Source organism: Anabas testudineus, chromosome 4 (assembly GCF_900324465.2).
Source record: "Anabas testudineus chromosome 4, fAnaTes1.2, whole genome shotgun sequence".
Lineage (NCBI taxonomy): Eukaryota > Metazoa > Chordata > Actinopteri > Anabantiformes > Anabantidae > Anabas > Anabas testudineus.
In genome coordinates, this window is record NC_046613.1 from 10,653,418 (window position 1) to 10,674,105 (window position 20,688).

Sequence of the window (20,688 nt, forward strand, 5' to 3'; positions counted from 1 at the left end):
CTGAATTAAGCGTTTATACATATACATTTGTGTGCGCACACAAACACGTGCGCGCTGCTACATAGTTACTCATATCCTGTCCGCTGCACTTTTCTGCTTTCCCTGACACGAGCCATGACTAAAAGCAGTTGTGTTTTTCTTTGTGAGCACCTGGTCCGCGCGCTGTTCTCATTTCCTCTGCGCTGCCTCGTTTCATCATCTGTTATTGTCTTTTGAGTTTTCCATATTCCCATGTTGCCCAAATGGGAAATGAGTTTTAAAGCAAAATGTGCATTTGTAGAAATAAGATCCTGGGTCTCACCGGTTATCTTGAATAACCGAAAAGGAGAAGAGTTTGAGGTTTTGTTCAGTTCATAATTCAACGTCAACGACAAATTACTCTTTCATAACAGTCTAAGAGGTTTTTTGTCAAGTTGATATTATATTCTTATGATAAATGTAATAATAAATCGTCTTTACCTCTGCTGCATATTAATGGGTAAAACAGATTTGCAAGTACTCTAAATCTTTAATCCCTGAAGACATGAGGATTATATTTACACCACAAATATCTAATGTGAAGACAAGTATGCTAAGCCAGAAATATATGCAATCCAATGCATTAATTAGCTTAATTAATGACCCTGCAGGCATAAGTGGTTATCTTTAAATTATAATGGTGATTACTGCGTGATATCAGCCAGCTCAAGGGCCTCCGCTGCTCTTTTGCTGTTTTAACGTTTTTCTCTCTCTCTCTCTCTCTCTATTTCTACAATCCAAGTGTTAAAGAAGATTTCAGCGATATACACTCCCTTGTAACTTGTCCTCTGCCATAACACTGAGATAGTTTTCCTCTATCAGGGTGGATCTGTGCTGTGTGTCAGTGGCCATGTTGCCGTGCCTCTGTGTCTCCTGATTAATGGCCGTGTCTCTTCTCCTCTGCAGATTACCGTTCGAGCAAGATGTTGAACAGGGAAACGTGGCCCACTTGGGCGACTGTGACGGTAAGAGGAGTGATTCTCAGCCTGTGTGTGTGTGTGTGTGTGTGTGTGTGTGTGTGTGTGTGTGTGTGTGTGTGTGTTGGTCCACAAGTGTTAAAGCTAATAGCTCTCTTGTCTTCGTACAGATCCTTACGTAACTTGTGTTACTTAAGGGTAAACAACACAGTAAAAGAGAGGAACAGCCTGGTAGTTGGAGTTTATACAGAGGAAATCCACAAATAAACACAGAGACAAGTCCCAATCCACCTCAGTGCTCTGTAGCATCTCACGTCTCCCAAGAGTAACCACCAGTATCCAGCGTGCAGACAGTCCCCTAGTTTCATTTTGTCTCCGAACTGGCAAGAAAATCCCTGTGTATGTTTTAGCTAACTTTGTTCTGCTCACTGTTTACTCTGTCTGTTCATTGTATGCTATCTTTGCTTTGGTCTGGTTTTGTTGCATATACAGTACATGTGCTTAATTATGTTCAACTCCAGCTTGAATTCCCCTTGATGTTTCCTCCCCCCCCTCCACAGCCGCCTCTCTCTCCATATCATTATGAAAATAGAAGGAGCACGCAGCAAAGCGAAATCTCTATTCTAGATACACATAGGTTTTTAGATACTCCCATGACTCCCCCTCGCTTTGATCTGAGTGCTAATTCCAATGCGTGCAAATTAATCCGTTGCTTCTGAAAGTTCCACCGAGTTCATGTGTCGTGCTCCCTGAGAAAAAGAACAGATAAATATTGCATAATGTGAACCTGCGTACAACTCTAATCCTGTTTCAGATGGGCTCCCTGTTTGAAGCTGCTCTCTCACTTCAGGTCCTCTGAGCGCCAAACCACAGGGGATGACCTCTGTAACTGATGGCTGATGTTCACTCCATGCATGGCGTAGTTAAGCTAGTTATTTATCTTTTTTAAGCCCATTGTAGCTCCTTGTAGAACGTATGGGGTACCCTATTCAAGCATTTGGTCACGCTCCTAAACAGAACCATGTGATTTTCTAAAGGGTTTATTTTATTTAAAGCAGCCCACACAGTGCATCTATCTATTCTGCTTTTGAGTCTTACAAGTTAGTTTTTGTAACACGTCATCAATGAAAATCTTTGTAAAAGACCTCTACTTTTTGTAAAAGAAGCTTAGAATTAAAACTGCAGCTTCTATGATCATTACTCTACTCCTGTACTACACTGCTGGGTGAGAGATGAACGCAATTACTCATGCTCAATGCTAATGGACTGTTTTACACGCTCCATCCCTAGATCCTGTTCTGTACTTGTTATATTGTATCTCAACCTCCAGTACAAGGTCCTAGTGTCGGAGAATACCACGACACTGATACTGATGGTGTATTCACACCTTTCTGCCCTGTGCGCACCTTTTTTTTCTGAATGGGCTGTAAGACACCTACTGTTCTTATGTGAGAGAGAGAGAGATAAAAAAGAGTGTTCAAATCAAAGCAGCAGAAGGACCCAGACCTATAGTCTCCAGTGAACGTAACCTAACATGGTATTTCTCCTTGCTGCATGCACCTGCAGCATTGCATCATGTGGAATCTGTGCATCAGTGTATTGCACCGATTCCTCATGACTGATGCAAATGACTGATGTGATGTGTATCTTAAATAGAGGCTGACTCATCAGGTTTTCCAATAGGAAGCTGATGTACTGGTCACATATATGTTGAGATGCTGACATGTGTAAATTAATATTAACTCTTACTGATATTCAGATTTGATAAACTCTAGATATATTTCATTTTTCATCTAAATCATGTGTCAGTATTAAATTCTAGTACACCAGCAGCACAAATAGACCTGTTTTTAATAAATTATATGATTATTGATTTCTATTCTAAATAATTAATTACAACTTAGATTTACTTTATACTTCTCTGTCATGAATGAAATGAATCAACATTAATTCAGGCGGTACTTCATAAGACAGGGGATAGTTTCTTTCCTTAGACTTATAAAGCTTCTTTCAGATCTATCAAACAGACTTTGATATAAAATAAGTAAAATAAGTCTAAGCGTTCGTTAGTGTAGTTTGAAATTGGGCACAAATATGAACCTATTAATTTTCAGATGAGTGCTTATTAAATAGCTCTGTCACACAAAATGTGCAGCGCCCCAGTGTTTGCTCGCCTGGACCTCTGTCAGATAGAGATGTACTGTCCTGCTCTCTGGCCTTGGCTCTGAGCGGTTTCTGAGCTCTGAGGCATGTTTGCTCTGATCCCGTCATGAAATATGCCCTGAGCCGAACTCTGTTGACAGAAGTAAGCTCTAGCTGTCGCTAGATGAACGAGAGCTTCTGGGCTGGCATGGCGGGAATGTGCATCCATCTGACGGCTGCCACCAACACTTAGACAGCGCTTTGTCTCAGACATTGTGATGAACTTGGTGATTCCGTCGAACTTTCCATCATATCTCATGTTTTCATTTGACACTTTCATTGTGTCTGATATGGATGCTTTGCTCAGTGGTTCCTGTTCCTAGTTAACACTGAGTCCATCTTTCTTTGTCTTCCTGCAAGACAAAATTCTTTCAGCCATCTGCAAATGTAATATTCAGTCAGAGGAAGACGAAGAGGCACAGCTTCGATGGGCTTGTTATGACAAACTGTCACTGACACCGTTAAGAAAACTGCCTGCACACCCTCTCTGTGTGTGTCTGTCAGCAGCTTCCTGTTCCTGGGCCTTATTCTTCACATACACAGGACACATACTGTACATCTGTGTACTTACAAACATGCACAAATGCTCACACACGCCAACACAAACTCCTTGGAGACTTGGATTGGTGGAATAAACAGAAGGCTTTTGGTTGCTGAATATTTCATATCTCTATATTGGACTCATTCCACCTGTCTGTATCTTGACCCAGCAGATGGGAGGTGAGATGTGGTCTGGCCTATCTATCTCTCTTTGGGGAAATTCAGCAATCTCATTTTCACTTTCCCTTTTTTGGCTTACTGTCTTTCTTCAGCTGCATGGCAAACTGCATTTTCCCTCTCCGTCATGTCCAGTCATGATCAAATTCATATGAGCAATAATAACAGTCATCAGAAAATAATTACTTTTTAAATCAGGATTTTCTTAATCCTCTTCTAAATTTCTAATTCTCTTTCTAAATTAAAAATACTATTAGGCATTAGATCACAGGTTAAGCTTAAAAGGTTAGCTGAATCTTCCTACCGTGTGTCCCAAGATGGTTAATTCTTATTAATAATCTAGAAAAGAAGAAAAATATTGTGTATTGTTCTACATGTGTTCATTTCTTTCCTTTCTAGACACTTGTTCCTCCTCTTCTAACAAGTATTCACATGAAACAGTCTACAGAAAACTACTTGTAGATGTAAGCAGCCTGTGACAAAGAGACAAATCAGTATTACATTTTTTGGGGGGGATCACAGACCATGTTTGGAATCAGACTGCGAAATTTCATCTCAATTATAAAATGCACATGTTCTCACTTTCCTTTATTTGCCAGGAGGCCCTGTTTCTTTGATAGAGAATAGTTTCATGCTTTCTGGCAAGTCATTTTTGGCTGAAATGGTTAGGCTGGTAAAAGTCTGCCTTCCGAGGAGAAAATTAGGCTAGTTTTGTCTTTGCAATTTGTCTGAAAAAGAACAAGTAATTTATTTTGCCAAAGTCTTTGCTCCTCTCCTGCTTCAGTGACTCTCCTCTCCCTCATGCTTCATCTCTGTCCGGTCCCAGTCAGTGCTACACTGATTTCAGAGCAGCCTTGTCGTCAGACCTCAAAGGGAGATGGATGGACGGCCTTACTTAGAACCCAGCTAACTGCCTCCCCTCTCTCCTTAGCCAGAGAGAAGCGGTTGCTGGAAGGAGAATCGATTTTCATCTCTCCTCTGGCTGATGGCAGTGGAATAGATATCAAGGGTGATTCTGCAAGGGGAAAGGAATGGGGCTCGGAAAAGCGAGGAAGGGGAGGGGAGCCGGGTAAATCAGATCAAGGAGTAGAGAGCAGAGCAAAAAAAAATGAGTAAGGGATTGAGAGATCATAGGAAAAAGGCAAACTTTGAGGATGGAAAGGGTGAAACAGTTGAGAGGATCAAAAGTGTGGAACCATCGGGTGGATGAGAGGAGAAGCGGAGTGATGGGAAAAGAGGACAGAACAAGCAGGGTCGCAGGAGGAGAGATAGGCGAGCTGGGAGGGTAATCACATAGGAAACTGAGAAAAGATTGGGGGGGGGGTTGCAGGGAAGAGAGAGAGCGAATGTTTTCATGGGTGCTAGGCCAGGCCAGTGTGACAAATGGACTGAGAGTGCCACATGCGTCTCCTATGTCACAACGCTGTCACTGGCCTTCTCAGTGGGCTTGTGGCCAGGATGGTGATGTAAACCACCTGCCTCGTACCCTCTTAATCTTTTCTTTATACCACAGAGATGCTGCCCTTCTCTTTATTTCACACTAGTGCCCACAACCTTATCTTGCATCATTCGTAATTTATGATTGAAGTTCCTTAAACCATCGCTTAAGAACTGTCTTCCTGCAATGTCATGTCCACAGTGTGAGATCACTTTAATTATGGGAAACTATACGAGGAGGTCAAGTGTAACAAAGGGTATTTCCTTGCGGTAACAGTAAGCATGTGTTCCTGCATTTATTAGAAAACAATGGTTAGCCTGTGGAGCGCACACACAAAAACACACACACACACACATAAAATATTAGCATGTAAAGACATGCCGTTCCTCTCAACCCGCTGTGATCAAAGCAGAGTTTGGAAGCACGACGTCTAATTGAGACGATGTGTTGTGGGAGGGGCACTCCCATGAAAGAGATGAGGTCAGAGAAGTATCTGGGTTCAATTATGTCTATATGTGCGTGCATGTCTAATATACATCTGTCTAAGAGCATTCTTTCAGGTACTAGGCAGGCGAACATTGTCTGATTATATCTCGGGTGCAGACAAGCAGAAATGAATGAAGGAGGTTGGAGTGAGGTGATGCAGCTGTTCTGGCATTAAGCTGCCTTTAGGATTTTAGGATGTACCGCATCCATACCGGTATTGTGTACACGCAGTTGTCATACAGCAGCAAGAATCGTGTGTTTGTTCCATCTCTAGCACCCAGTTTGAGCAATGTGAGGCTCATATTTGGGCTCAGATCAGACGGTGTGGGTGTGTACATCACTTGCTTCATATGTTGACGCCACAATCTAACAAATCAGATACTTAAACCTCACCGATTTTCCACCAGCCCTACTACTAAACGATCATAAGCACAGATTCCATGTTTAGACTGTGCAGTAAAATTGATAGAAGAATGATGCTGTGTACTCAGGATTGAACTTTTGTTCAATAATCCAATATCTGAGCACAATTTCCCCCCTGAAAAGCGAGAGTTTATTTCTCTTGGCTCGTCAAACTAGCAAACAGTGGAAACACAAAAGCTATCACACATCTGTGAGCCCAGCACACACGCTCCTGTAAATCATGATGTTAGTCTCTTTGAGAGAATGATTGATAATAATAATTAAAAAGACACCATCATTATCCATTAAAAGGAAAGTTGAACCTTTATTGGGATGATACATAAACAGACGGTATTTAGGCTGCTGTTGACATGTGGAGCGGGACTCTCCATTCATTTGGAAACTGTCAGACACTGGTCATTAGCGAAGACTTCCCTCACTACACCTGCTGATGTTGTATTTCTCCAACTTATAAAGTATTAATTTCTGCTTCAGCCTCTTTTCCACTTTGCACCACACTGTGCCTCTGGTCTCTAAAATTGCACAAAATTAGTCAGTCATGTCCCTTTGTGGCCAGAGTTTGAACCAGAGTTTCAGCTTGCAGGAAAATAGAGCCGCTAATGTCTGTGTGTGTGTGTGTGTGTGTGTGTGTGTGCGAGCAGTCGTGTGCCCTCTAAATTAGTAGTCTCTTCAGTGGGCAACTCGGGCAGCATGACAAACTGCAGCTGGATTTGTGCTGGATTTAGTTTTAATGATGTTTGAGCAGAACACACTCCGCTGACAGAAATCACCTAACCGGCTCTGAACTGCTGCTGTGTTTTGTGTGTGTGTGTGAGAGTGTTTGGACATTCGTGTGTGAGGTTAGCATGTGTGAACGTGTACTATATAAGACAGGTAATATAAACCGCTTCTGTAAACAGCCTAATGAGTCCGATTTGGTTCAGGCGTCGACAGGCGGTATAGGATGTCAGGTCCACTTACGGCAGGTTATCGCGACGTGTCGATTGCCCGGCTTCACTTTTTCCAGGTTGTGACCCATGCTGACAGGCAGATCAGTTACAGCATAAATGTGTCCTAATTGGTCTGCCGAACCCCCAGTTTCTCCCTTTTAATTTGCCGTGAGGGTTTCATACTTGTAAAGGAACAAGATTTTTTCATGCGAATCATTTTGATGGGACACTACAACCGTTTCCCAGCCGCAAAGACCTGAGCACTCCTTTCGTTCTGTTCTGCTGTTTGCAGGCCTGTTGAGAGTTTGGGTTGAACGAGTCAAATAGTGTTTGCACGGACAGCTCATCAGCTAAAGTCAACTCTGTTAAACCAGCCATCAAACAGGAGTAGGAGGCAGCGTGTGGGCGAGTGTGCGGCGCTGTTGCCGCAGAGGCGTCTTGCTTCATCACATTCCTTCGCCTTTCCAACTCAACACATTCTCCAATCTCTGTTTCCTCTCTGTTGATAAAAGCAGAGCAGGCTAGACGACGGGTGCACGCGTCCAAACCCTCGCGACACACACAGAGGAACGTTCACACTCGCGCATACACATTCGCCACCCGTTCCGCTGTGAACTCACTCAGCCATAATGACATAGCTAGTGTTGCCACAGTGTAGCTACAGATGGAAGCAATTATGGTGCTGTGAAAATATTTCCTGAAGAAAGGCAGTGTTTTGACTGGTGGAACAGCGGGATGCAATCACTCAGTAATTGAGGTCCACTGAAACATCAATGAGACAAAGGCAGATCGGAGATTCCATGTTGTGGCGTCACGTTAGAGGGAATGAAGATCACCGCAGAGCCTCCGGTGGTTGTAATGTCGCGAGGGGCTTGGTGCAGGAAAGAAAATCTGTTGCCAAATTTACGGCTGTGGCCTCATCTAATTCCAGTCTAATTGCTGTGGTTTGGAAAGTGACCTGAGTTGAGGCTTAGGAGGGGGAACCTATAAAGCAGACACAGTGCTTGTATTTACATGGCAGCTAGTTAAAGCACAGCATCTTAAGTCTGCTGATGATAAATGTTGCCCTGCAGTCCGGACCCCAACAGAGACACAGAGACAGACAGGAAGAACGAACGAGAGAGGAGAGAGGGGGGAGCACTGGCCACAGTAGATCATTTTTTGTTTGATGCGGTCTCTTCTTTCAGACAGAGCGAGGGCTCTGTAACCTTGACGCCAAAGTCCTCCTTCCTCCTCTCTTAACTCCCTTTGCTGTCACTCCTGCAAGTCAGATAGCAAGGGCGCAGAGAGGAAGAGAGAGAGAGAGAGAGAGCGGGTAAGACGGAGGAAGCGTAGTGTGTAGCTGTGCATCCCCTGATGCCAAACTGCGCTGTAACTCACACATCTCTCCCACCCAGAGGAGCTTCTGAGAGTTTTGAACAACACAGATGATCCCCTCGGTGAATACAGAGGCCTGACTGATGCAATATGAGGACCTGTTTGCCTTTTAACAATTGATGCATGTGTGTTTGTGCTTGGGCACAGCAGAGGAAAAAGGGAAGCAAAATAGTATACGGGTGCATTTGCAGTTTTCAATGCAGAGATGGGGAATTTTTTTAGCTCGCTCTAAGAAGATAAGAATAGCATCCTCAGCTTGGCAAGGTGTGAGGACTCCTGAAGGGCTACGGCTCTTTCATCTGACTTCTTCCTACGAGTCCTGCCTCTGCTCCTAACATCTCCTTCCCCACAGCGGGAGTGTCAGAGAAAGCCTTGAAAAACACAGAGGGCCCACTGACCCCTCAGCAAGCCGCAGATGTGTTTCTGTGGGTGTGTACAGGGTTACCATCTTTCAAGGACTTGTTGAAATTAGTTTTTGGGTGGTGACAGTTGATAACACAAAGACTACAGTTACTCTACAGTTAGACTCATCATATTCGATTACTGATCTTCAGAGGAATAATGAAGCTTGAGTTTAAACTAATATTCATTGTGATTTTATATCCCTGCATATGTAAAAGCTCCGAAAATGCTTCGGGTAACGAAGTCAGTGCAAATGCAAATGAGCTGCTCATTATGCAAGAGCCCCGCTGAGTAATTAACAATGGTTTTTAATGTTTTTTTTTTTGTTTGTTTTAAAACAAAGAAAACAAATACAAACAGGATGCTGGAATTAAAAAAGAACACCTTGTCCATTACCTGCAGTACAGTATGTAAATCATAGATGTCTCCTGTGTCAAGTTCAGGTGAGTTTCTTGAAGATTACTGTAATTATTAAATATCAGGCCAGTTACTTATATTCAGTTCTCCTGAAAACCTGTTTCCTTTGAGTTTTACATAAACATTACTGTAAATTACCACCAAAGTTCAAGAGGTTTCTTCCTAATTATTATTTAGTCACAGTCAACCAGTCTTGAAACAAACTCGATCAGGCAAGTAGAAGTACCACTTTAAATTCTTTATTAAAGCGGAAGTATGTGCTCTAAAGTTTACCTAAAGGGCATGAGGAGTTTTAGAGTAGTATCATTTCTCCACTTAAAGAAAATAAAGTATTCTAAACATCATTGAACTTCGTGATGTCCAGATTTGTTCCACATGTGCCTCATGAACAGGGTTTGTGCAGAAATCGAAAATGTTCAAGCCTTAAGTGAAAGTACAATGGATTAGCATCAAAGTAAACGTTACACAAAGAAAGCATAGCAATTAGCCACAATGATATATGCTATTGGAAACTAACTGTTGATGCATAAAGGTGCAAAGAGCACTAATATTGCAGCAGGTACAATTGGAGCTGGTTTTAACCACTTGTGTACTGACAGGTGTTTAATCCATAATAATACATCAACATGTATTAGTTGATTATGTCAACTACAAAAAGTAGCTACTAACAACTGCAATGGAGTAACAATACAACCTTTCTCTCTGGATTGTAGTGGAGTAAATGTACCTTTTGAAAAATTGAAATAATCCAGTACATCTAAATCTATTTGGGAGGTTTAACTTCTAGATACAAGGTGTTCCCTGCTTCAGTGAATGATCATTACATGTCAGCAAGTTTCCACATCTCACTTGAGGAAGATGAATTTCAGATCTCGACTTGCTCCCAAACGAGTTTTGATGCCACAAAATCTATGGGATTTTGTGACATTTTGTTTAAGACAAACCTGCCTGAAACTGAGATTCATGAAGCGCACAGAGACACCTTCCCTCTCCAGCAGACGAATGTGAAATCAAACTCTTCACATTCACACATTCATCATTCTGCACAGTGAAGGTCAAACAAACCAAACCGAGTCAAGGAACTAGAAAGAAAAATACACTTCTGAGCAGAGCGGGCACTAGCGTTTTTTAAAGCTTCTGGGAACTTTATGTATGCAGTTTTTTTTTTAATTGAGAAGGGGGGTGGGGAGGTAATCACAAGCCACAACCTTGGCATATGTAATTGTAGTGCACGAATAAAAGTTTTGGGGTGCTTGATTGCAGAGGTTTCATCAAATGCAACAACATGATGACAATGTCAAAACAGAAAAACCACATCCTGAGAAATGTTCACTGATTATTGTCGACTAAATTAGTGCAGGGTTTGACTGAACTGTCCTAAAATTAATTGTAGTCCAATTCAAAATCAGGTGCTGGTTTAATATTGCTATATAATCACAGTAACCAATTTTTTTAAAATTCTTTTTTACTTTTGATACTTTAAGAGTTTGCTTTTTTGTGCGTGCTTGGATCATTGTGCGATACACAGAAACATACACACCAGCAGCCGTAGCCACCGGCTCTTAACACAATCTGTAAAATTGAAAACCAGACATTGGTGTTTAAGGAATTTGGCTGAACTTACACACACACACACACACACACACACACACACACAGCTCATAAAGAGCACGGGCCCTGGTCAGTTCTGTAGCCAGTGCTGATAGTAATAGTTGTCCAGTAATGTGTGGCCGGGACCTGGAGGCACTGTGTAATGCCTCAATAGAGAGTCCTGCAGCGTGGCATCCAGAGTACTGTAACTACTCTCCACTCACACCATTGGGGATTGTTTTTGTGTCTATCTTTCAGACAGAAATCGACCATAGAGAGTTCTCCTAAAGTCTGTGCATCAAACTACACTTTCCCTCCTTTCCAAAACACATCAATAGCACCACTGTGCCTCTTTTCACACTACCTCTCTCTGTCTCAATCACATTTCACTTCATTTATGTTTCTCTTTCCTTTAACACCTTCTCGTTTTTTTTTTTTCTTTCTTTGTCACTTCTCTCAGTCTCTGTTTCTCTCCAGCCATGTCTCACTTTCAGTCTGTCAGCCTCTTTCCTGTGACATTCACCCCTGAGTATGTTGCAGCGCCTCAGTATTGATCACCTTAAACTCAGTTTAGTCCAGGTCAGCTGAGAGGCACTGTGATTCTGAGTGATCGTTCGACTCCGGATGTTTCCTGATGCCGCGCCACCTGCAGTGCCTCCGCAGCCTCCTCACTGGAGACTTTTCATTAAAGGCAGCTTGTAAATTAACTGAACAGGCCGGCGACTGAACCAATCGGGTGAGAGCAACTTCAATCAGCCACCCAGATGGCGTTCAGCCTCGACACTAGACCTGATAGTTTAATCATTCGGTTAAACCTTCAGAAAATTGTGTCGGGAACAAATCCAACACTTCAGCATGGGGGGTGTTAACATAAAAACAAAGTGGCGTGTGTTTTCAGCTGGTGGGTGTATTGTACAGCAACATACTGATGTAATATATGAATGTAGCATGTGAGAAAGATTAAGCTGAAATTGCTTGGTTCATGATTTGGGAAGGAGAGATATGAACCCTCTGGGCAGATCGTTAGACTATTGCTGTGCAGACCTGTGCTCCAATTTATTGCCTGTGACATATTTGTGAATATTTATTATTGCTCTCTACAGCCTGCTTGTGGCTTTGCACCTAAAATGAGAATATCAATTACCAATGAAAGCACAGCCAGCACTGTATCCCATAAGTCATAAGATCTAGAGGAAAATAATAAAACCTGCTTTCTAATGAGAAACGCGGACATGCATATTTGCACACATTTGCACTGTCCTGCACACAAACTTGTGGAAAACAATTTATGTCACCGCAGTGTCCGCCACAGCCCAGTTGCTTTGTTTGGATTGGATGTGGTTGAAACTGCTAACAGAATCAACCTTGATACGCTGCCTTTTGCTAAGGTTGACCAGATTGGGGAAACACTTCATATAACTGAATCCACAAATTCAATGAGAAACATTCCTGACAGCAACACGTGCAAACTTTAAGTGAAACAACCAAACCAAAAAAGAAAACATCCTGTAGCTTTCTATTACACGGCAGCCCCCCAACTGATGATTTTAACATGCAGCATCCTCCTAAAGCAGTTCTAGACTTACACCAAGCAGAGATTTTTTTTTTATGAGCACAAAAACAGAGAGAGAGTTAAAGAGAGTTAAAAAATGAAGTTAGTGAGGGTAGCTAGAGGTGGAGGAGAGAAACGTATAGGCAGCCAGAGAGTTGTGCAGGTATGTAATTATGCAGTCATCATCTCAAACCTTGACTCTGAGCCAGCTGAAATCCTGATCTGCCCTCGCTAATAGACCCAGCTGAAGAGCTGAATCTATTAACAGCAGGTTTTTTGGTGGAGATTTTATGGAATTTTAATTGCAAACACATGGCTGGTGCACATAAATATTTTAACATATTGATCAGTCTGGTGCAAGACAGGCACGTCTGACAGGCCCTCAGGATTCGGGGTTGGGGATTTTTTATTATTTTATATATTTATCTTTTTTTAACCAGGGAGTCATGCAGAACTCTCCAGCAGCTTTTCCTCAGCTGTGCTCTGGAAAAAAAAAAACGCTGTCAGGGAGAGCATGTAAACGGTTTTACAATCATCCTGAGAGTAAATAGAGTTTACAAGCAAGCAAGGTTTAGTTTGCGTAAGGAGCTCTGCTGCATTCATGCTTTTTTTAAAAGTGCTTTAATTCGTTCTCGTTTTTTTTTTTTTTTTTTTTGCCATCCTTGAACACACGTCGGCGTTAGCTAAGCAGCTTGAAACATGAGGTCGTTTGTGTGCTAAAGAGCAAGTGATGCAGCAGTGTGAGATATATAGTGTATCTGCTGAAAGAAAAGTAATGGGGGTATAATAAACAAGTGAGATGGTGGAAAGGAGGACGTGCTGAAAACAAGAAACAAAATTGTGCCTGCACTCTTTGAACAGAGGAAAAAGGAGACGAGGATAATGAGCAAAATCACTGAGCCATGGGGGCAAGCGGTGCACGCAGTCACTTATTAACACACACACATATTCAAACGTCTATGCACTTATTCACACTACGCTGCACATGCTTTGCCACGTGCATCCCTGCCGTCACTGCGTGCACAACACATTAAGATGCAGAGAAATGGTGGATTCTGGAGATGAAAGCCCCTCAGATCAGTGGCTGTATGGTGACACAGTCATAACCTATCAAGCTCAGAAGTGTGTGCTTGTGGCATCGACAGGTCCACGGGGAAGCTGTGAAGTCTCTTTGTTCTGTTTTGATGTGCTTCGTTTCTAATACATGTATTCCAGCGCTCAAACTGCATAAAAGTTCCCCTGCCTGGCTTTTGATTTAGGAACTTATGGAACTGTGGGCAGCCCTACAATAGTTCAAAAATTAATTTGTTAGAATCTAAAATTGTGAACACCTCCACACAGTGATTAAAAACAGTGTAGATACAGAACAGGTCAAACATACTCCTTCTGGTAAGTGTTAAAAGAATGTTTCCAGTTAAAACGCCCTGGTAGCTTAATTATTAGGGCGAATGCAACATACTGCAACTATAGCATCCAAGTTAAAGTCCGGCTCAGGACCTTTGCATTTGACCTTTGCATTGCACATTGTACCCCTCTGTCTCTCCCATCACGTTTCCTGTCCCCTCTGCAGTGCTCCTATCAAATCAAAATGCCCTACAAATAGATTAAAAAAAGGTACTGACAGTTTATTACAACCTTTGAGTTTTATTCATCTGTAACAATAAGATATTAGTCACCAAATTCACTCTGTGTCCTTCCTGAATACTTGAATTGTCCCAGTACCAATCTAGTACCATCATTGTCTTCCTAGATTTAAATTGTCTGTTATCAGAAGTATCCATTTTCTTTATTGTTGTTAGAAATGAGGACATCAGATAATCGTACAGGTGTCAAACAACTCCAAGGTTAGCTAGCAACATACAGTATAGAGGGGAAGACAAAGGCCAACAGTGAAATTATATTTGCTTTAAACATCAACTTAGCAGACAGACATCCTGGTTCACCTTCAACTTTTGAGTCATACTTGGTTTAAACCATTGTTTCCCAACTTTACAGCCCTGCAGAGCATCCAAAACATAAGAGTCCAGAGAAGGTAAAACGTACCAGTGGTTTATAAGCAGGAACAATAGATAGATAGTACAACAGTATGTTTCTCTTCTTTTCAAAACACAACATTTATATGCTCTGTTCATCATCTGAATGATTCTTGGTCTCTCTGACTTTATTGTAGCGATGCTGCTTCTCAATTACTCTGCGTCTCAAACTCTCATAAACAATGTGAAGGGCAAAACCATGAAAATTAGACTCATATTCTATAAAACTTATCTTCTGGATGCACATGTCTAATCAAGATCATCAGCACTGATGATGGCTGGAAAATTATCTTGCTCTCCTTCATCTGACTCCGTCTTTATCTCACTCGCACGTTAACAAGGCCATCGTCGACAATGCCGCCAAACTGTGAGCATGGGTCGAGCAGATACACACACAGTCGCCTGCCAGTGCTCTAATCAAGGGGAAATGTTTAACAACTGGCATGGAGTCTGCAGGGCTTTTTCATTAATTTCCCTTGCTCACCAGCAGGGTGGAGGGAAGGAGTGAGAAATTAGAGTGGAAGACATGAGAGAGGCAGCTGCAAAACTCAGTCCGATTTACATGTCCACAGCTGTCACGTTTGCCAAGTTACGGAAACGTCACTTTGTCACTTCAGTACTAAATTTGATCGTGCTTTTGAGCGTGTTCGAGTAAAAGTTTCTTTACTTCACTTATGAATTTTTAAGCCATTACTCTCATCATGCTGCCACCCCTGGTGATCAAAGGAGTTGTGGGTAAGAGAGAGAGATACGGAGAGAGGATTAACGGCTAACAAGACGACTGGAGGGAGGGATGGAGGATACGGAGTGTGAAGCAGGGGATGACTGTGGGTTAGAGACAAAGGAAATGGGATACCAAAGGAAAAAGACACTATGTGCAGGCTCCTTTGTACTTTAGGTTTGACAGTTACCTGGTGCGAATGTATAGCTACACAAATATCCTACCAGTGTTTCTCTCTGACAAAAGAGGTGTTTCATCTTCTGTCATTCAAACTAAGTCTTTGCTCTCGTCTTCACCTTTTTAATCCTGACTTATGCCCTCCTCTCCTTTCTACTTCTCTCCTCAATGTCCTCCTCAACTTCCCACCTCTTTTGTTTCAACTCTCCCCCTTTGTCTCATTTCCTCCACCCATTTCCTTTCTTTTTCTCGGGCCTATGTAAAATCTGTCTCCTCTCCTCTTCTCTCCTCTCCTATCCCCTGCTCTCATCTCCTCTCCTCTTCTCTCTCATTGTTACACTGTAATTGGAGCTGGAAGCCTCAAGACAAGCGGCTCAGTGTGCGTCAGGCTGACAGGCAGGCCCGTTGGCTTCTATTAAGCTTTAATAAGTGAGCGGGATTGGAACAGGGAGAGAAAGAGTTGAAGGGAGGAGAGAGTGTGCAAGCTGCTGCTTCCACTGTCACCCCTCGGTAGGATGCAGGGAAACCTGTCTGCTGTCACACAAACGCACACACACACACATTAGAAAAATCTCTATCCATCCACCCTTTCATTTTCATCAGCTTTTTTGGCTTATTGCCACAGGCTAAAGCTTTTGTCTACATATTGTGCATCCAAGAAAGAAACTGATGAAATAATGAACATACCCGAGCATCAGTGTCAAAGACTGACTTACTGACTTACCTGTTTCTGCTACAGCTAAAATGTCTATACACATATGCACACAGGCACACAGAAAGCCATACTAACACATAACGCACGCACTTGTCAAACCCTATCCTTCTGCATGTAGATGACAGCAGTATTATTGCACCGTGCAGAATTTAATCTGAAGTGCCACACAACAACCCTGGACCAGAGCTGAGGTAAATGTTACAGAAATATCTACAACCTCTGCAGCTGAGTGCAGCAAGAACAATTCCAGATGTAATGTGTGGGAGAGAGGGGAGATTTGTGGCTTTTCCTCGTTATGTTGCCGCCTTGTTCCGAATTTTCTGTGGTTGCAGCATTTTGTGTTTGTTTACAAGTAAATCAAGGTTGTGGTTTATTGAAAAAAAAAATCCAGTCATGAATCAATTCATTACTAGACTTTTCAAACTTCTCCAGTGTGTGTGTGTGTGTGTGTGTAAGTGTGGAGACACTATAAATGAAATAGTTGATACTGTAACCTCCAAATGCCTTTCTTTGTGTCACATCTGCTGCTACCTGTTTTACTGAGGAGAGGAGCGATAATGTAATTGACGCTGGCAATCATTGCAAACTGAATATTGGCCTGAATTGGGAACATAAATATAGCAGTGATCAAGGGATATGTTTACGCTGCTACTGCAAAGATGCCAACAGTGTGTTCAAGGAGAAAAGAACTTCCAGTGCACAAATGTCAAATTCAGTTTAAACACAGAGGAACATGAGCGCTTAAATGAGTAAACAAGGACTGTGCTGGTTAACCTGTGTAACTACGAGATGGCTGACATTTTGAGATTTTAGATCCCATTGGGTGAAAACTAACCTCCTAAATAATACATCATACTAAAAAGGACTTTAAAACTCACTCGAGCCTCATATGAGGACCAACTTAAGAGAACCTTAAACAATGAATATTTCAACGATACCATTTCAGATCTAAATATTAGGTGGGTGGAAATATATTTTACTAACTGAATATTCAGAAGAACCAATTACCTTATTGAAGAGTGAATAAAAAAGAAGTACAAATGAAATGAGGGAAGAAGAGCTTATGTCATCAAGCATACAAAAAATTAAAATCAAATACAGATCACATTTCACTTTAAGACCAAACACAATCCCACTGATAAAATGTGATCTCTGGGTTCTTCAGGAGGAAAGAAACTGTGCATATCATATAATTAACAGGCTGTAACTAAGGTCTCTATTAAGATACTATCCATGTGAGCTTATTGGATTGGCGATAAAGCACTAATTAGTACTGAAAAGGGCATTGATTGACCAACAAGGCCGGTTGATTAACGCAAGGTTTCACTCAATTGACACAGCAAACTTGTTGAGAGTATGAACTCACATTGAACGTGTCAAGGATCCTATTGTCAGAGCTATAAGAAGTAATTACAAGTGACAAGAGATGAAATAATTCAGATTTGTTACCTTGTCTTTATAGAGGGCAGTCACCTTGTAAGGCCATTGTTGCTGTCTGAATAATACTGAAGGTCAGTTGGTCACAACTTTTTGACAAAATTATGTTCCAGCCAGACTAGCAACTTGTCTCCAAAGATGGCAAGACAGAGGAATGACTATGGTGATTAACAGATGTGACAAAAATACATAAACTCAGTACTCAAGTAAAAGTGCACGCACATTTTATAAATATAATACATTTTTACATTCAGTCATGAGGTACAAGGCAAGCAAAATTTCTAAGCTCACGAGAAACATTCAGTGCTCTAGAAAGAACTGTTTCCATTTCATCCAAAGAAAGTTGTGGAATAGTTGACAATTAAGAGTGGGGCTGCCGAGCGTGCAGAGGTGGGTAGGTCGTTCCACCATGGTGAGAAAGTGGAGTCATCTGGTGGAAATGACAGGAAGAGCTGTGTGTTGTCAGCATAGCAATGATAGGAAAAGCCATGAAACTGGATGATAGAACCTAGGGATGTAGTGTAAATGGAAAAAAGAGTAGAGGACTAAGAACTGAGCCCTGTGGCACGCCAGTGGCGAGGCAGTGAAAGTTAGAAACCTGCCCAGGCAAAGATACCTTGAAAGTACATCCAGACAAGTAGGACCAGGCCACAGCCGTCCTAGTGATACCTAAATAGAAAGTGTAGAAAGGAGGATCTGGTCGTTGACTGTGTCAAAGTCTGCAGATAGATCCAGTAGAATTAAGATAGAAGATGGAGCCGCAGCCTTTGCAGCCTGCATGGATTCCACGACCTTCAGGAGTGCAGTTTTTGTGGAGTGACCACTATTGAAGCCGGACTGACTGGTTGACATCAAGGAGGTCGTTCCTAGAAAGGAAGTCAGTCAGTTGATTGAAGACTGCTCATTCAAGGGTCTTGGCCAGGAATGAAAGAAAAGAGACAGGTCTGTAATTATCCACTAAGGTAGGGGTCAAGAGTAGATTTTTTAAAATTGGGGTGATATGGGCCTGCTGAAATGAGGTGGGAAAGGTGCCTGTTGTGAGAGATGTGTTAATGATTTGTGTAGTGTGCTGTTAGGTGGGGTTAGCAGGATGTCTCTGTACTACACTACTCCACAAAAACACTATTAAACACTAATTTCTTTATTGTCATCCATGCCATTGAAAGAAAATAAATGAGGAGAATATTTACAAAATACAAAGCTTTAAATAGAATCAATATTTCATGATTTACATGTGTTAAAGTGAGAAATGGAAAATGAGTTTTGTGACATGTAATGAGGCTGCAGTGGTGACACACACCACACCTTTGTCTTCTCCCACTTTCTTCTCCTTCCTCATCTGAGATGCTATCTTGCAACAGCCCTGCAGGTATTAGTGATGTGAAATTACAGTATTTAAGAATGCTACAAAACCTGCTAGTCTAGCAGAAGCAATTTGTCTTCTTTGACTGGGTAGATGAGCGAGTCTCACTAAAAAACAGAGAATATCTCTGCGCTGCTGTCAAGAGAAGACGTTCACAGCACCTCTTCACATGTATTTTGGAGCATATTTCTACTAAAAAGATATTAGAAAAAAGGTTGTTACAGTACTGTAGCTCACAGCCTCAGCACAGTGTCTTTTTACCACCTTAGTGATTCTCTCGCCTTTTCCTGCTCTTTCTCTCTGTTAATTGGGGTACTTTTACTTTTTGTCTTGTTGAAATCTTTCACCTACCTCAAAGAGAAATTAAAGTGTGTTTTTTCTTTTTTCATTGAGTACTATTTTTACCCAAACACAGTTGCCAGTGTCATGTCAAGAAAGACCTGCTAAAAAGCCTTTGAGCCTGTTTCTTTGAATTTGAAAAAGCACAGCACAGAACAACTTTGACGTCTATCCTGTTGCTAAATCAGATGTGACTAAACTGTATTACATTATTTTCAATTAGATAGACGGATCGTGCTGTGGGTGAAAGGTAGTATCTGTATTTTTGTGTGAATTGCCCCTTTAATATGTACATCTGGCACAGCACATCAGTTTGGCAGTTTAGTAAATTTCAGCTGCCGTTCCCCAGCTTAATCTCAGTGTGAACAAGTACACAGTATACTAGCCACAGCCCACATTAATTAACCACTAGGCTGTCTCATAATGAAGTATTTGCGCCACAATCGGCTCCATTTGTTGCCATTAAAAATGAATTCGTCAGACAACAAGTATGTTTGTTTAAAAAATGTCGCTGTTCTCTGCGTGTTCATTTGTTTTCTCATTCTTCGTGTTGCTCCTTTTCTGTGCCGTTTGTAAGTGAGAAAGTGGCTCCCAATGTCTATTAATGACATCCATTTATTTTGCTGTCTTTGTGGAGGTAGTCCTCCCTCTGCTGCTATTGGTGTTGTAATTTAACAAGCATTACTGTGTTTGTCTAAGGCCCCAAATGTTCGAGTTCACTTTAGGCAACCTCTCTCTCTCTCTCTCTCCTCTTTCTCTCCAAACTGCTTCCTGTAGCATAATTTCATTGTATTTGTTGATGTTGGTCCCAGGAGCTCATGCAGCAAAGAACAACTTTTCTTCTGGCATTTTCCTAATTGATCCATGGCAGCATGTGCTGAGGTCTAGCTGTATTCTTTTTTTATTTTTCAATAATTCATAACAGTTCTGAGTTCATCTCGTGTTCTTATACAACAGAAATATAAAAATGTACGTATTTCTTGTCTGCTGGTATGCTGCCAATTATCTGTAAACACAGTGCCTGCCTTAGATAGAAGACTAAGATAGATTTTTTTAAAATAAGAAAAGCATCAAAACCAAGTTCAGGTTTTGAGAGAAATGAAAAGTACTCAGCTTCTGAGGTATCTAAGTGTTATTATTAATTACATATTAAGGGAAATAGTTTTTAGTCACAAACAAATACATGAGAAGAATAGCACATTTTCATGTTATGCAAACTTGAAATTATTACTCAGTGTTAGTGACAGAATTGGCATCTTTCCCCATAAAGCTAATGTAGTGAAACATGTTAGGGTTGAGAGTCATTCCCAATCAGGAAGACAGTTATTACAGCTATTAAAATCACCATCCACTTAACATAATGAAGGCAATTAGCCAGCCCTACCTTCACTGGAAAGCATATGACCATTCCCACCCACATTGTGAAATAAGAAAA

General features: G+C 41.5%; 1 protein-coding gene across 2 annotated transcripts in view; it reads left to right on the top strand.

The window, feature by feature from the left end:
- Window positions 1–20,688, top strand: part of sema6bb (sema domain, transmembrane domain (TM), and cytoplasmic domain, (semaphorin) 6Bb) — a 111,123-nt gene that overhangs the window by 84,511 nt on the left and 5,924 nt on the right. For both annotated transcript variants that reach the window (XM_026346058.1, XM_026346060.1), the window contains exon 16: window positions 925–983. In XM_026346058.1, coding sequence (XP_026201843.1) covers window positions 925–983 — 59 coding nt within the window. The remainder of the gene's footprint in view (window positions 1–924; window positions 984–20,688) is intronic.